The sequence below is a fragment of the Haliaeetus albicilla genome, chromosome 2, assembly GCF_947461875.1.
Source record: "Haliaeetus albicilla chromosome 2, bHalAlb1.1, whole genome shotgun sequence".
In the NCBI taxonomy this organism is placed as follows: Eukaryota; Metazoa; Chordata; class Aves; order Accipitriformes; family Accipitridae; genus Haliaeetus; species Haliaeetus albicilla.
In genome coordinates, this window is record NC_091484.1 from 23392497 (window position 1) to 23410212 (window position 17716).

General features: G+C 38.2%; 1 protein-coding gene across 36 annotated transcripts in view; it reads left to right on the plus strand.

The window, feature by feature from the left end:
* The window catches only part of CLASP2 (cytoplasmic linker associated protein 2), a 152412-nt gene that overhangs the window by 23891 nt on the left and 110805 nt on the right, over nt 1-17716 (plus strand). For 34 of the 36 annotated variants that reach the window (XM_069810159.1, XM_069810031.1, XM_069810047.1 and 31 more), the window contains 5 exons: nt 3530-3633; nt 7094-7185; nt 7521-7596; nt 9079-9176; nt 16615-16685. In XM_069810159.1, coding sequence (XP_069666260.1) covers nt 3530-3633; nt 7094-7185; nt 7521-7596; nt 9079-9176; nt 16615-16685 — 441 coding nt within the window. Of the gene's footprint in view, nt 1-3529; nt 3634-6338; nt 6363-6421; nt 6429-7093; nt 7186-7520; nt 7597-9078; nt 9177-16614; nt 16686-17716 lie in introns of those variants that run through there. The other 2 variants (XM_069810353.1, XM_069810359.1) reach the window with 2 other exon arrangements.

Genomic DNA, 17716 nt, shown 5'->3' on the forward strand with positions numbered 1-17716 from the left:
GCCAGGAGGCTTGGAGTAGGGAAAAGAGAAGGGTAATCAGCGACGCAGGATGGACCTGAGTGGCTCAAATGTCAGAAGTTTTAGGTAGGGAGTTGTGTTTCCCACTCATTCGTAGAAAGGACAGCTAACACAGTTTGGCTGTTTTCCACTACATCTCTCCCTAGACATGTCTAGCATTTGGAGAAAAAGTGATGAAGGTGTTAGGAATTCAAATTGAAGTATGTTTGGTAGAGATCCCCTTCTGGTTGAGCATTCTGAAACTTCATCAATAGGCAACCTACTTCAAATAATTTCCTACTGGAGCTTATTCTGTCAGAAAAGATCAACTACCAAACTGAAAACCAGTTGGTGGTTGCCAGCGTTCGACAGCCTAATTTCATTTGTCTTATGCAAACAGAATATATCATGTCTTATATGGGGTCTTAGAGAAACTTGAGATTTAGGGGGGAAAAAAGTCAAGCCTGCAGACATTTGGGCCCTTTAACAGTTCCCACAGCAGGTTGTCCCTCTGTCAGAGCTCTGTGAGTGACAAAGGCTGGCATGTTCAGTAGCTATGCGTACTGAAATCTGCAGGCTGTGTCATAGCTCAATTTAACTCGGTGACCTCATCTCTGTTCAGCGGCTTCTAGTAGCTGTTCTCTGTGCTTGCCTTAGTGATTTGAGCAAAGCCCTGGTATCTGCAGCTCCATCAACTGACTCAGCGTGCTAATTAGTCACAAAGGAGCCGTGTTCCCGCAGGACTGGCACTCGCTGTGTTTCCCTCCACTGGAACAGCTTCTCAGGGGCTGTATTTGTTAACCTCTTGGTAAAGCTAGAGTCGCCTTCAGCTGCCCAATGGTCACCAGTAATGTATGGTTACTGACTGGTAAAAGGTCAGTTTTGAAGTGCTGAAAATAGTCATGAAAAGTACTGTTGGGAAGAAAAATGTAATTAGTAAGTATATGAGTGATTGGAAATTTATGGGAGGGCTCAGCTGTGTACTCCCAAAAATCACATCTTGAGTTCTGGGTGTTTCTTCTGTATTTACAAAATGGAAAAATAATCCCCAAACCAAACTACCAAACAAAAATGTCCCTCAAAAAACCAAAACAAAAACCCAGCACCCCACACCAACAGAAGAACAACAAAAATCCCAACCCAAACAAAAAGAAACCCACAACCCTTCTCTTCAAACTGTAAAATGAAAGTAGCTGTAATAACTTAGTCAGAGGAGAAAGGGAAGAAAAGATAGATGAAAAAAGCAAAAGTATGATAATGGGAGCTAAAGATGTTAGTGGACTAGCCAGAGCCAGTAGAATTAAATATTCAGATTAGGACAATTAGAAAGTGTTCAGATACAGCAGGAGGGGAAATTCAAACTTCAGCAGTGTATTTGTCCAGTAACAATCATGGTACAGAACTAGCTCCTGTTTTTAATGTAGGAACAGAGGACAGAGGAGGCCTCCTGGGTTACTGATACTGTTCCCTTTCTTTTGCTGGCAACTCTATTGTTTAGTTATTACTATAAAATCATTAAGTACTGCTAAAACTCTTCCAGATCTCCCTTTCAAAAAATAGGGTGATATGGTTATTTCTTCTGTGAGTAAAATAGGAAAATTAATTTTATAGCAGTCAACAGCTGAGAGAGGTCAGGCAGAAACTGTAAAGTACTCTCAGGTGTTCAGAGATGTAACACCAAATGCAGCAAAAGGTGATTTTAGCTGTAACTGTATCTTTTTTTGTTGGAATATGAGCAAGACTCAAGGTAAATATGCTAGTTTTAGAAGTTTGGAATAAATGCCATGCTGTCCTGGCTTAATCCCAACCAGCAACTAAGCATCATGCAGCTGCTCACTCACTGCCCCCCCCCCCAGTGGAATGGGGGAGAGAATTGGAAAAAAAAAAAGTAAAACTTGTGGGTTGAGATAAGAACAGCTTAATAGAACAGAAAGGAAGAAACTAATAATGATAGTAATAACAATAATGAAATGACAATAATAACAACAAAAGAACTGGAATATACAGAACAAGTGATGCACAATGCAATTGCTCACCACTCACCAACCAATGCCCAGTTAGTTCCTGAGCAGGGATCCCTCCCTGCCTAACTCCTCCCCAGTTTATATACTGGCCATGACGTCCCATGGTCTGGAATACCCCTTTGGCCAGTTTGGGTCAGCTGCCCTGGCTGTGTCCCCTCCCAACTTCTTGTGCCCCTCCAGCCTTCTCGCTGGCTGGGCATGAGAAGCTGAGAAGTCCTTGACTTAGTCTAAACTTTCCTTAGCAACAACTGAAAACATTAGTGTGTTATCATCATTCTTCTCATACTGAACCCAAAACATAGCACTATACCAGGTACTAGAAAGACAATTAACTCTATCCCAGCCAAAACCAGCACACATGCTAATTGCAAACTTAGCCCCAGCTTAACTAGAGTGCGGGAGCAGAAGAATGGGCTTGGGTGGGTGTTGTGGTCTGTCTTGAATAAGTTCCACCTAGGTTGTGACTGATACTTGCAGCTCTTAGAAGACTGTGGATCAGATGAGACACAAAAGCTGATGCAGAAGGTTGAGCTGTTGACAGGTAAATGTTACTGTTGGCATGTGATGCTGCTTTTTCTAGGTGGTATTCCCTGTGCTTATACTAACTTTAAAAGCACTGTCCTGCCGGAGATGACATTTCCGCCAATCCAGTTGTAGTTCCTGAGGGAAGGTGACGTGCTCAGTGTCATCACCCCTTGTTTTGAAGAACTGGTACCAAAAGCACTGGGGGGAAGATTCTCACAAAGCTGTATGTGTAGGGCCTGGATGCAGGGCTGGGAACCAGTATAGCAGGATGTCTTGCACAATGCTGACCTAAGTGTTCATTCAGATAACTTTCCTAAATATTGTAACATTAATTTGTTTCTCAGTTGTAATTACAAACTACTCTCTGGATAAGCAAGTGAAAAGAATTGGCAAATCCTTTCATTCTGAGCGAGTTCTGATTTTTAGGGTGTGAAATCATCAGCTGTGGTGCAATTTTAGTTAAATATTATTTGAGGATGCTTGTTTTAAAATAGTAACTTTTACCAATACTTCTACTGAAGTAAGGCTGAGTTTCCAGAAGATACACTGTGTGAATAGGAGGATTTAAAACTTTTAGATTTTTCATAATTAAGCAGCAAAATCCCACTGATTTTAAAATAGTCTTTTTTTCCTATCCCAGTTCTTCTGCACTCACCAGGCCTAGCATTGTTTTTCAGAAAAGCCAGACATTCAGAAGCTACTGGCATACTATTTGAAGATTAAATTGAAGTAATTCACACAGTTGTTAAGATGGGAAGCTTGTTTTCTTTTTAGCCTGTTGGAAGAGACTGTTTTCTTCAATTTCAGTAAAATGCATTTGTTGTTAATCTTGTAACATACTCAGAAATATATTTGAGACTTTCAAATATTTTGACCAACTTAAAATCAGCTTTTATTATTGAATGAGATGTATCATAATGTGTTTCAGGAAATATCCTTAAGTATTAGAAAATCTTTATTATTTTTTTTTCCCCCTCCTGTAGTTCTCCTGCCTTTGATAGATCGTATGGGAGATGCCAAAGACCAAGTTCGAGAGCAAGCACAGAATCTTATATTGAAATTGATGGACGAAGCAGCACCACCCATGGTATGTTTACTTAATGTAGATTCACATGTAGGCCTCCAGTGAGCTTATGACTTATGCATGAGCTTGACTTTGAATATGTCACAATATTATGGGTGACTGTTAATGGTGTAAATGTTAAAGATATTCTTAATGGGTTGACACTGATGCGTTGTTCAGCTAAAGATGAAAATCTGGCACAGTGCAATTCTAGTTTTTGCATATTTTTTGCGTAGCTAAATTCTGAGTAGATGTTTTCATGTCATGTGGCAGGACTTTGTTAATTAAAGCATGTTTGAAGCATCCTCCTGGGTTTGAGTTTGCATAATGGGAATAAATAAGTTTGTTTAACTCTGAATTTATTTTAAAATTAGCTTTGTACTTGAACATGTAGGAGTAGTCCTGCATTCTAACTTAGAAAATCTGCCTTTCTAGATGTATGACAAACATGCTGTGTGAACCTTGGACAAACTGAGGTGGGGATAAGTTGCCTTCTGACTTGTTGTCTTAGGTTGAAGTTTGAGTTCAGCAAACCTTTTTACAGTTCTTAGCATTACGTGGCCTCCAAGTGCTAAGTCTTACATTTCTACTCTGTGAGTCTGAAAAATGTACGATTGTTTAACAGGATTATATTGTTTGAGTAATGATGTTATTTGCAATTCTGGGGACCCTGGTTGCCAGTAGGAACTTATCATTTGAGTTTTTAATTTCGGAAGGAAATCTGTTTGAGTTCTAAGTGCAGAAGTTAATAAGGAATGTCTTATTTTTTGTGAATGAAAATGAGGTTCTTCTGCATGCGAATTCCTGGCTTTGTTTATTCATAGATACAGGTCTGAATGTTTGTGCGCAAGGAATAAGATTTTGCAGACTTGATCTGCAGTGAGGAAATTGTTCTCAATTGCTTTGTTTGTCTGATAGGAAAAATGGGTAGAATGTTAGGCAACTATATAAACATATTTATCTCCCTTCCAACATGAGGCATTTTCTCATATGACTTGGTCACAGACCTGACTGGGCATCAAAGTCTAGTAGTGTCATCCACAAAGGCATGCCTTTACCTCTTCACGAGATCTAGTTTCGATTGTGTTCGTTGACAAAGAGACATTGCAGCATTTTTTTCATGCCTAAGGGCAAGTAGTTCATGAGTGGCATGAACCTATGCCCAAGATGAAGTACCTGGCATGCAGACCTGAAATTTCACCTACTTCTACAGTAATGTCATTTGGTTAAGTGCCCAGCAGAGCATCTTGGAAACACCTTCGTTTGAACAACTGCTGATAAAGAATGTGGTGATAGTTGCTTTGCGCTAGGCACATAATGAAAGAGTTTTAGATTACTGGTCCATCTTTCAGTTTCTGAAGTTGTTAGGCTGTACACTGAGGTGGTGGAAGTTTCCACCTCCTTTGAAGCTTACGGGCAGTGTCAGAAAGAATACAAGGTTCATGGGGTCCAAGGAACAGCGTGTGCAAGTAAGAGAAGATATGGCTCTTCTGGTAGCTCCCCTAGGGTGGGAGAAACCTGGCTTCAGTTGTCTGCTCTCGGGACAGTTTATGTATTGTTAAAAATTTGGATGAAAAGCATCAATCGTTCTCACAGCAGGGACCAAAACAGAGAAGTCTTTCCTGTGCCTCCAACACTGAAATACAGAATTTTAGGCTCTCTTTGCCACAGAGAAACATCCTTGTGGAAGAGCTGGGTGGAATAATTTTTGGGGGATAAGTCCAGTAAGTTTCTTTCCAATCAACTCATCTTGTCTGTTCTAGTGTATTGTTGAATAATACTAAATTTGTCCTGTTGTCAGTTCTCTTTTCTTGTTTTAGATGTGTTTGGGTTTTTTGTTTGGTTTGTGTTTTGGGTTTTTTTTATGAGCAAGAACTAGATGTAGCTGGGTATGGGCAGGAAAGCATAAAAATAAGAATATAGGTGGTATAAATGCATGAATGGGACAAAGGGAGTTTGACGCCAACTGTTGCTAGCAAGTCATGAGTTGAAATTTCTAAGCAGCCATTTGAATTCCTCTGTTTAGAAGAATTCCGTTCTTCAAGTGGGGTTAATTTAGTGAAAGACTAAATTTCTCTTCAGTCTGTTTTGCTTGTTTCAGTACTGTACACTTTCCTCTCTACCTGTATTTTTTTTACATCTAACAGGGAGATTTCCTTTTTCCCATGTTTGTCCCTGGACAGTGGGTTAATTGGAAGGATGTTTTCCTTCGTAAAATCCTGTTCTTTGTTGTTAAGCTGTGCAGTTTTGGCAAGCCATATCCTGCTTGTCGAAGGTTTGTTTTCTCTAAATGTAATGAAGTATAAAACACGCAAACAAACAAGAAACCACAGATGGGACAAAATGATGAAGCAGGGCTCTAATTGGAAAATTTTACATCTGCTATGAAGTGTGCTACATCATTAGTAAAGAGAATGCAGCATTCCCTGCTCTTACACTGTCTCTTTTTGTTGATCAATAGCTGTTTGTGAAGGTCTTTTTCAGAAAGCCGAATACGGTTGCAGTAATGTGTATCCAATGCATATTTAGCAGATCTGTATGGAATCATGATAACGTTGCAATCACACCGCTTCGGGGGTAGGAATGAGGGTGGTGGCCAGGCTGCAAAATGTGCAATTGCCCATGTGCAGCCATCACTAGGCAACGCTCCCCGCGGATGCTGGCTGAGGAGGTAATGGCAGCCCTGCAGCTGGGGCAGTCGCAGTTCCAGGCTGTGCATCTGCTCCGAAACACCCCTGAGAATCCCCAGTCTCGTAAGCTTCACCTTTCTGCTTTTTACACCGTAACACACAGCTAGAGAACGACAAGGAGATGGACAGGTAAAAAGGTGAACTGAGGAGGGAAAGGCTAAAGGCAGGCGGTGGAAAATGAGCGCGCAAGAAGGTAAATGAGGGTTTAGCGAGCCAGAGGGTCATACTACAGGAAGCAGCACCAGCACAAAAGGAGAAATGAAAGCAGAAAAAAAAATGGAAGCAAAGTAATTAGAATGAATGGGCAAGAAGTAATTGAGAAATGAAGAAATAAATTTAAAGCAAAAGTAGGGGAGAAGTGGACAGCAGGAGTATGGGTAGGATGAGCTAAAATGGATGAGAGGAAATTTTGGCAGGGAAACAGAATATGAAGCAAAAAGAATATAGCAACTTCTGCTTGAGTCAGTAGTTGGTAATGTTAATGGTTGTTTTGTGTGTGTTAACTGTAACAATTCTGTATGCTTTTAAGAGCTGTTTCTCAAACAGGAAAAATACTCAGCTAGATTTCTGAAGGATGTTTTTTAGAAATTGTTTTTGGCATAGGAATACTCTGTGTTGTGTTCCATACTGTGCATTTTATAACTTAATTTTACCTGAGAAGTGCCTTTACTTTTCCAGCGGACCTGTCTTCTGTTATTTTTTTGCAACTGTTCTGAATGTAATTATAAAATATGGATGGAATTATATTATATTGTGCTCCCGCTAATCAAAGACAATTGTTTCTGTTTTTGTAGTACATTTGGGAACGCCTTGCTGTTGGTTTTAAACACAAGAATTACCGATCACGAGAAGGAGTGTGTTTGTGTCTTATTGCTACCTTAAACATGTAAGCTTTTTGTTTCTATGGAGATGTAATGGTTCTGTCCTTCCAAATGTGATTTTTTCTGAAACTAATGATTTAGGAAGTCTGATTCAGTTAAATTAAAAAACAGGAAAAATCAAACAACTTGTGAGCTTACTTGAAAGAAAGACTAAAGGCATAGTATTTTTGTCTTATTTAAAAGTAGACAAAGGACTAGTAAGAGAGAGATGGAGCTTGATTGATATAAGTTTGTGTTTTATGATTGCTAAGCTAAAAGTTCACTTCTGCATCAAGTATTTTTTGTTTTTTTCTGCAAAAAATAGATTTAACTTATTTTAATTTGTTATTTTTCTTTTTAGTTATGGTGCACAACCGTTAATCCTCAGCAAGTTGGTACCACATTTGTGTACAGCATTTGGTGACTCGAATAGTCAGGTAAGGATTTCATTACTTACTGGTGCTTCAACAACCATACTGTCACAGAGGAATGAAAGCAAAATAAATGTAGGCATTAAAGAAAAGCCGATAGGCTTGCTTGTATACAACAGATTGTTATTTTCTACCATGAGAAACAATAAACCCATTTTAGTCTGAATCAGCACATTGATTGGAATATGAAAGTAGAGTTGCAAAGGCAGTAGTGTTGCGATACGCTGGCCCCTTTAGTTTTGTCTTTAGAGATTGAAACTAGTAATTACTGAAAGTAGTTGTTTTTTACAGAGCATGTTGAAAGAAAAGAAAGAAAATTCTATTGACAGGAAGAATTGCCTCCAGAAGGAGCCCCTACGTGAGACCTGTAATAGTCTGCCAAATTTGCTAAGGATAACATTATCATGTGTAATAATTTCCTAAATAGAACCCAAATGGCATTTGAGCACATGCAAGGACTGTAGCTAAATCAGTTAATTAAGCAAAAACATCTGCAGCGAAAATCAAGATGTAGTTCATAACGGTGACATCTGAACTTCAGAAAACCTTCAAATGTAAATGGATAAGATCTCTCTTGATTTATCTGGAGTTCTGTCTGAGAGAAAAGACTAATAATACAGTAAGGAAGAAGGTAGCAAGGGGAGGAGATGGGCAGATAAACCGGATAGGTCTTCATGCTTATTTTCTGGGTGCAGCAAAATTCTTGTCTCCTCTGTATAGCGTAGCATTGTTCTGTTCTAGAGAAAATCTGTTAAGAATTTGTCTTGTTGATCATTAGTGAAGATGTAGTTCATATCTTGATAAAGGAATTGTGGGTTATTTCAAACTGTTAAAAAGAACAATACTAAAGCCATTCCAGTAATTCTTTGTAGAGAATAATGGCATTTACTAACATGCATTTTTGGCAGTTTTTATTGTGGTGACTATGGTTTAAAATTTTTAAAGAGGCACTCTGTCTCCTTGCTCTAACTGTTCCTTCCTCCTCCCCTATCTTGTGCTTATGTGATGCCATGTAATTCCTCTTGAAGGAAGCAAACAAAAAACTGATCACTTTGGCCTGCTCTTGTGGGCAGTCAGGTCCTTAGTTTTCCAGAAGGGCCTCACTGCATGTAGAAACAGAGGAAAGCAAGAGGAAGTGTCAAGGCTGAGTGCAGGGACTAGCTTTTGGAAATATTGCCTACTGTGATAGAGTCCTAAATAAAGCACTTCCCCCCCCCCAATATTCTTCTTATGTCAATCCCAGAAATTCCCTCTAGAGCTGTTATTTCTAGGGTTTTTCATTTACCATCTGGAGATGCTCTAACTTGGAACAAATATCATCTTGAAATAACAGTTGTATTTCCTTTCCCTTCCACCCTCACTGTTTCAACTGTTTCGTGAAATGAGTTGGCATGCAGGTCAATAGAAACTGTAAGATTAGTGGATTGTCAGTGACTGTTGTTTTGGTTTCTGTAACCCTGAAATTAACAATTTAAACTGTGTTCACAGGTGAGAGATGCTGCCATACTAGCCATTGTAGAGGTTTATAGACATGTGGGAGAGAAAGTACGAATAGATCTTACAAAGAGAGGAATTCCTCCTGGCAGGTGAGTTAGCTGTTCTGATTTTGTAATCCTGAGTCATTTTGTGTTACTGTTCTTTATCAGAACTTTAAACTCATTTATAACTTTGTTTTAAAATTATTACAGTTTTGATTTTACCTTCTAGTTAGTTTTGCTTCCATCGTGATGTTACTAGTGTTCCTGACTTTCTTTTGCTGTTGTCTTTTTCTGCTTGGAAGAGGCATACAGGTGTATGATGAAAAGCAGTTTTGCATTCGCTAGTTAAAATCTCCTGACTTTAAGAGCAGCTGAGAACTGGACAGTAGTACAAAAATGTTTCAAAATTAAGTAAACAGATATGGAGTGCAGTGGGGAAATAATCAGAAAATACATGAGTATATACGTCTTGTTCCTTATTCTAGAGTTGCTGTTTAGCCTCAGTGTAGAAGAGTCTCAGCTGAAGTACTTGAATCAGTACTTTTCACGTATTGCGCGTGTGTGAGAGAGAACAAGTGTGTGTGTACATGTGTGAGTGTGCAATGAAAGTATGGCGAATCCACTATCTTCCTTGAAGATAGTTGTAATGGAAAAATTGTCTTCCCTTGCTTCTTGCAAATTACATCAGACCAATCCATTCCACCCTAGATGTTTGCTAATGGGCTACAGCTAGATGAGAGAGGGGTGCTTTTCAAAATAACTACTTCCCAATCCTGAAGTTGCAATTCTGGGGTTCAATGAGAAGGGAGTATTTGGAAGGAGTGTTCATCAGTCTGACTGTTACACATGCCATTACAGGACACTGGATGTTTCTTGCAAAAGGTGCAAGGAAGTTTTGACAATGCTTGCTTCATCGGTCCTTTCTCTTTCTGAAAAGCAATTCCAATCTTTAAAGGCTGGTCTGTGTTGTGTGTAGATTAGTTTATATGAAATAGAAGTAGCCATTGTTTTGTTGCTACCTTGGTAAGGATTTGTTTAATTAAGAAAGCTAGACAGAGCCTGAAATTGTACTTAGTGGGCAACACTGTTTATATAATAAAATCTTTCAAATTCTTTATTAAAACAGTTTACACTTTTAAAAATGTGTTGACCCCTTATCAATTAACATACCACTTTACTGTGAGTCTTCATCTCACTTCTTGGTTTTGATAATGCTGAATGTATCTACTGCATGGTGTCAGAGAGAATATCAGAATGGATACTGTGCCTCATCAGACCCTTCTAAAAAACTATTAGCCCTAGTTTTTAATGATTTTATAAGGTATCAAAATGTCACAGGAGAATGGTGTTGAATTTATTGTTTCACATTCCAGGCAGAGTTCAGCCTGTTTGGACAAAAGCTGACCCTGCTTGTGGGAATGGGAAGTTGTACATATTTTCTTCTATTTAATGGCTGTCACAGTTTTAGACTATTATGAGACTATATGGTTACCACAGAAGTTTAAGCCATATTATTACTACAATTCAAAAAATTGAGTTGTAGCAGATAATTGGAACATACAGGAGAATATCCTTCTTGCATTAAGATAGGGTCTTGGACATCTTTTGGAACAGGGAATGAGAGCGGAAGAGTGCAGGTAACAACAGCCTTTGTTTGTGCTATGAATGTTGGGTCTGACCCTAAGTTTAGGTTCAGCACTCATCCTGTTCACATTTCCATGTGATACAAACTGAGTAAATCTTGGGATCCAAATAGGATTAAACACCATCAGAGCTTTGTATCCTCAGGGCAATCAACAGCTTCTAATTTAGTTGCAGTAGGTGCCAAATTGTTATTTCTTCTGTCTCAGTTGAATACAAAATTCCCCTGATCTGAAAGCAAGCATAGTTGTACCATTTGCACTTACATAAAGAAGCAGGGCTCTACTTGGTGCATGTTAAATGGGTTGTTGCCATTGAATCTCAACAGTTTTGCACCTGACAGTCAAGGCTAGTGTAAAATAATACATGAGCTGAGTGTTGGTGCTGTGTCCTCTGCAGTAGTTTTCAGGTCAGGATGAAGGGGGGAGTTACGATTTGAGTTGAGCATGAGGCTACTAGTCTCTGTCCCATCCATCGCTGACAGAAAGCAGAGTTCCTGTAGTCTCTTCGTACTCCTTTGCACAAGGAACAAGGCAGTTGACAAAGCTCAGGAAAGACAGGTTGGCTCTATGGTAGCTCAGCCTTGTTCCTTCAGAGGCAGATGTAATTTAAGGCATTTCTTCCCCAGTGCCTGTTGGAAATTTTCCCTTTGCTTAGATGCATTAGAAGTTTCATGTGGTTATGCAGGAGCTATGATCTGTGGAAAAAACCCCTTTCGTGTAGAGCATCATCGTATCATTGTTTTGAGGAGAATCTGTGTTCGTATTTGTGTGTCTGGGTAGGTTTAAGTATTACAGATAATCTGTAGTTCAGACACGGCTGCTTTCAGTTGTTGAGTTCAGCCTTAAAGAACTGCACTGCAGCTCCTTCACGGTATGACAGGGCATTAAAAATTGTGTGTAAATATAGATATTAGCAGAAACCCCTATTACTTCAGTATCTGGTGCACATGTGATTTAACAGAATGTACGCTTGTTTAGTTTACGTAACAAATGACACATTAGAGATCTGTGTGTTGCTGCTTGAATGCGCTCTGCCCCAAAGCACTGAAAATAAGAGCTCATGTCTGCTGAAAGGAAGGCAGGAAAGTTAATCAAGCATTGTTTTCAGAAATTGTTCAACTTCCTTAAATATGCAAATGGTATATACATGTTGTGTCTACATAAAGCCAAATGTATTTAGTGATTTAATAATAGTAGGCTTAAAAGGTTTTGTAATCTGCACCTAGTAGGTTTGCCTTTTTGAAAAATACTGGATTTTCTAGAGAAGGATATTGGACCCATAAAAGAAGATGGGATCTTACTTTTGTAGTTCAACTCTACCTGCTACTACTGTATTTTTCATCAGTGCATTTTTATTCTTTACAGAGATTAATTTGTGAGTTTGTTGATAAATAAAATCAGTGAGTTACTCTTTCTATTTGTTATTTTTCAACTTACAAATCTCAGAATAATATCGTGCTTTTTGCCTGAAGCACATTCCTTTTTCAGAAAAATCAGTATCAACTCAGTGGTTGGAAATTTGGATGTTGTTTGCCCTTTAATTAAAGTTGCTGCCAAAGAAGTTGGACAGTCTTTGGTATCGGGCCTGTAAGTATTAGTGTTAATACATTTGTGAATACTGAAAGTGGATTTTTATATTTCTTGTTCTGTGAGCCAAGAATGGTGAACAGGTGTTGCTTTATATGGGCCAGATTGAATTTGTTACAGAATCTGTGTGGCTGATCTTCCCTGAATGGAAATAGTATATGTGGCTCTGGATAGCAGTTGCTTAGTCTGAGTGTTAAAAGCTTTTTAAGATCTTTCAGGAAGTCATCTGACAACTTTTCCCGCTGTTACTTGAGAAACATAAATGTCTAAAACCAGTTATTTGTTTAGTGCTTATGTCTAGGGCCACAAGTTTATATCCTGAAAGGTTAAAACATTTTGCAGTATGCATTTCTGAATACCGCATTTAATGTGGTACGCACATTCTACTTATCTGTCTAGTTCGTGTTTTAGATGAGGTCAATCTGTGTGTCCAGATGTGGACACATGTCTGTGCGAGATCCTTTTTTTTAGGGGGGCGGAAATAAGTGGAAGGTTTCATATGGGCCATTTCCTGCTTTAGACTCACTTTGGACATGAAGAACAGACTGGTTACCACCCTTTCTTCTTCTTTATCCTTCTGCTATTGACAGGGGAGTGGTGCTTTTTTGCCTCTTCATCACAGGGTCCAAACTTTTAGGTATCCTCCTCTGCCTGTCAAGCAAACAGTTGAACTCCATCAAGCATGGTCATAAACAACAGCTTTTCAGTCTAGAAGTGTAGTGCATGTTCTTTGCTAGCATCTGCGTTTCCATGTGCGTGCATGTCAGCTCAAGCTGTGTCTTAGACGGATATGTTTTCCTCTCATTGAACGTAATCACCATAATTTGTTAATCCTTTGATAGATACCTGTCACCTGCCGTATGAGAGGGTTTAGTAGGTTGCCAGGAGCCCCCATTATAAGTGCTGCAACCTCATACATTCGTTCGTTCACTGAGACAGCAACTGTTCTCCAGCCCATGCAGAAGTGGCCTGCTGTCCTGAACATGGGTTTTTCATCAATGGGGATTTTTCCTTCCATATATGAAGTTGCAGAACACCTGTCTGTGCATTTTGGAGAAAGAAGATAATATTTCTATTCACTGGTGACATACTATTTCGATTGTCTGATGACTTCACTGATTGATTATGCATGTCATATCCAGACTTGGGCTTGCAGATGTGAGATAAAGGAGTAATAATGCTGCTCTTTTCAAAGAACATTCCTCATTGCTGATGGTGAAACCAGTCTTCACCTAGTCCTGTAAACTTTCTTGGATTCCTCTTGGCCAGGATCTCTTTTGCCAGGAGCTGAACTCCTGTAAATATTCTTAAATTGACCGTGGTTGCAATAATTTTAGAGATCTTAGCCCATACTGCCTTGCTGCCTGTGGCTGTGTGAAGAAATATGAGAAGAGGGTAGCATGAAGAGCTGGGTGGGAGGAGAGGGAGGAATAAAATGTTGTGAGTCTTTGCAAAGTAGTAGTTACAGTTCCTGTAAGCTGTACTAAAGAGAGGGTTGCATCTACAGTAGTGCTTGACCATTTTGTCAGCTGTGTTTTACTGGATTTTTTTTTTTTTCTGATTACAACAAAATACTATAAAGCATACCTCTGGTCATAAGGACATGCTTTGAAAGCTTTAGGAGCAGCAGTACTGTGTTGTTCTCCAGCCTGCACCACTGACTGCATAGCGTCCAGTGCTGACAAACCCATTTTTTAATGTTCATAGTTAGTACTTTATCAGATATTTTGCCCAGACCGAGAGGCAATGTGTGTATTATTATAATGTATTTATAAGGAAGCATTTCATTTTTCTTTTCTGTTTAAAACACTCAGGAAAACATTTTTGAAAACTAAGTTCGAAAGAGCAGGAAATATGTTTTTCTTTTGAATTCTTTAAAAAATGTGTGCCAAATGCATAACATCAGCCTAACAGGATATAAGAATAAAGTGAAATTTTAAAGGAAATCTGTTAATCTCTCTAGTCTTCATTTTCAGTTTCTCTCAGGATAACAGTTTCAGCCTTTCAGATGTAGTGTTAAGTCCTCCTCATTAACTGGGTGAACTGTTAATGCAGTGTTTCGTATGGAATCCAGCAGCATTGAGGGCAACTTGCAATCACTGGTAAACAGTAGAAATACTTCCTATGGTACATATGAAGCAAATGCATTAACTTCCTTTTACGAAAGCAAGATGGCATAATGCATTACTATGTGTATTGATTCTTGGGTGAACTTCTCACTTTGTACATTTGAAAGCACATAGCATGTTAATGGGATTCCATGTGTCATTAGTAAATGCTAGTACCCGAAAAGCATGTCGTATCACAACTGTAGTTTTACTTTTTCAAGTCTAAGTGCAAAAAAAACCCCATTTCGGTATAAACTTCCTTTGGTTTACAAACTGACCTTTTCATTAAAAGACTGAGATTTAGTATTATTAAGGCGGTGTGGTCTGACAGTTGTGAATTGCTGCCATTTCAGACATTTTGCTGTGGCTGCAATGGTTGTAAATGGAATGGTGATCCAAAAGGGAGAGGATAAAAGGTTCCAGAGAGAAGACTGACAAGTACATTAGGGGAAGATCAGGCAAACTGCTACTGAGCTACAAATAGTTTTGAAATAAGTTGAGATGGTAGAACAACTGCTGGTTTGTGTTATGGGTTATTGACTTACATGATTAAGGGGTTTTTTGGTTTTGGTTTTTTTAGATGTTTGCAGTAGGATAGGCCTTTTTGTGGAATTCTCAGCTAAATCTGCGTAGTTCTTCTTGTGGGCCTGTTAAATCCAGGACAAATTTGCTCTGTAGCAGATTGCTTTGAAGTATTTGGAAAGTAAAGATAATGCATTGTGAGAGTCCTAAAACATTGGAAAGTTGGGGGGGAAGGCTCAGGTTTTTTATACCGTTGCCTGGCTGCATTTCATGATTTTATCACATTCTTCATTATGAGATAAATGAGGTACCAGTGAATGAAAGGGATATTCAGTGTGTCAGTGCACTCTCACTGTGCACAGCCTCTCTACATGGATCATTGAGTAAAAAGTGTTGTGTGCTTAAGGAAATGTTCAGGTTAAATCTTTGTGAGTCCTTGACTTTGCTCCTTTATGTATTGTGAGAATTTTCATACCCAAGCACTGTTCTTATCCATTTTTCTTGGTTTGTCTTACAATAGTTGGGACTGTGAGTTGTAAACAAAGCCTTTTCAGTATTTGCTCTTTTAGCAAACTTTGAATTGGTAACGTAGTCTCTAGTACTGGAACTGTAGCTGAACTTTTCCTGTTTGGAGAGTTGCAGACTCTCGTGTGATTTGTAGTTCATAACTGTGCGTTTAAGGTCAGGAAACAGTCCTGCTAGTCTTGTAGCTAAAAATTCACATGCATGTTAGATATTACCGTATTCTGAGTAGTCTAAAATGCAGGAAAGTCTTTGGAGAAAGGTAAGAAAATGTTCTCAATTGTTTGCAGCTGAACAGTGTATTATGTCAGTACAAATCTATTGCTAGTGTGTGGGTCACGTTCTTTCTGTGAGATACTTCCACTGCTGTATTGAGTTTCTGCAGAAGTGATGGGAAATGGCTGTTTTAAGTGTTTTGCCAGCTTTCTTGCTTGAATAGCATTTTCTACCTTGTGGGACTAGAATGCAGATGTAGAGTTTTTTGGTGGGTTTTGGGGTTGGTGGGGTTTTTGGTGGGGTTTTTTTTGTGTGGGTTTTTTTTTTTTTTTACTACTTAGCTGTAGCTAAGCACTTGCAGTGTGTTTTCTCTTGTGAGAATTTAAATCAGTGGTGTGTGTGTTGAACATAACTAAAGTGTTTAGTGTACCTTAAGCTTAGAAAAAAGTTCGGGTTTTTTTTTTTTTTGCTGTGGAAGTGCTTACTACTACAAAAGTATTTTCATAAAAAAACTGAGGAAATTTTGAGGAGCAAAAATTTTGAGGAAGATTAGTAATTGTCGCAGAACAAATTAAATAGTAATCCCTATTTTTTCTCCCACATGAGCATTCCATAGTTCAAATTGTTGCTTTTTATTGTTGTGTATAAATAGAGTAATATCACAGTCATCTGAACTCAATATATTCTATAACTGAAACTGAACTTGAGAATTTTAGTTATTTTTAATCACGCTAATAATGATAGTTTTGTTCTTTGCTAAGTTGACTTGGTTTTCTGTGCATTTGTGTGAAGATGCTCAACTAGCTTAAGTTGTTTCTTGATACTCTTAATCCCTTGTATATTCTGTACTACTGCTTTGTATATGATAATAAATGGATTTCTGTTTTCACCAGTGTCCAGGGGGATTTCAGAAATGTAAAAATATTTTTTCGTTGTTGTACTTTACAGGTTGCAAACAATCTTTGCAAAATTTGATGAAGTAAGAAACTCTGGAAATATGATTTTAAGTAGCGTCAGTGGTGAGTATGAAAGATCATATATTTATAATCAGCTTTAGATTAATACAGAATAATTATTTGAACACTAGTATTATAACTGTGAGTTGAATGACTAGAAACATGTAAATACTAAGAAAATGAGACAGTGAAACTTTTATACTGTATTACTGAGAGTATTTGCTGAACTGCAGTCAGAATACAATTGGAAAAGGTGTTGAAACTGCATGGAAACAAGCAGTGAATCTTTAATAAGTTACATGTCTGCTCAGTAGAGGATAAAAGAATGCTGCAAAGTATTTGTGCATGGGAAAAAAGATGAGATGAATCTATATCCGATCTTTCAGTATGTTTCTAAAAGAAAATGGTAATTTAGTGATGGATGTGTTTGATTTCTTCTCAGTTAAAATGATGAATAATGATTATAGTACGTGGAGTTTTAAATTATAGAAATAGGTGACTGCAGCATTCAAAGACACTTAAATGTTGAAAGTTAAGACTCTTATCTGTACTGAATTTGAGCTCTTTATTTTTGGTGTATTTCATGAAAAGAAAATCTGTTGTGCAGAGAATCCTTGTTGCTTCCTACTGCATTCCTGATATAGTATTTTATAGTACAAAAGAGCAAAACCATCATTCTTTCTTATTTAAATCTATAATTTAAGAAAAAAAATGTTACAGAACAGCACAAGGGAGGTGTTGTGTCAGTGGCTTTAATATAGTTGTTTTTGAAAGCTTCATTGTCTGTCTTCTGCAAGGAATTGGTAAATCTTGTTTTATAGGAGAGGGTTTTCTGATGTTGTTTTTCCTTTCAAAGCAACTATGCTGACTGAAAAGGGGGCTCTGCTCGATCTAAAAAGTGTAACTATGCAAGAGTAGAAATATTTTGAGGAATGCATATGATTTGTTAATGTACTCAAATAGACCTTTTAATTTTAAATATTCTCGTCCTTTTCTTGTTAGTGTGAAAACAGAAGAGACTGTAGGTTCAAAGGAATGTGTTTTTACAACCTTTTCTTTGAGGTAGTAAGTTTCTATGCTTCATTCTGCTTTGA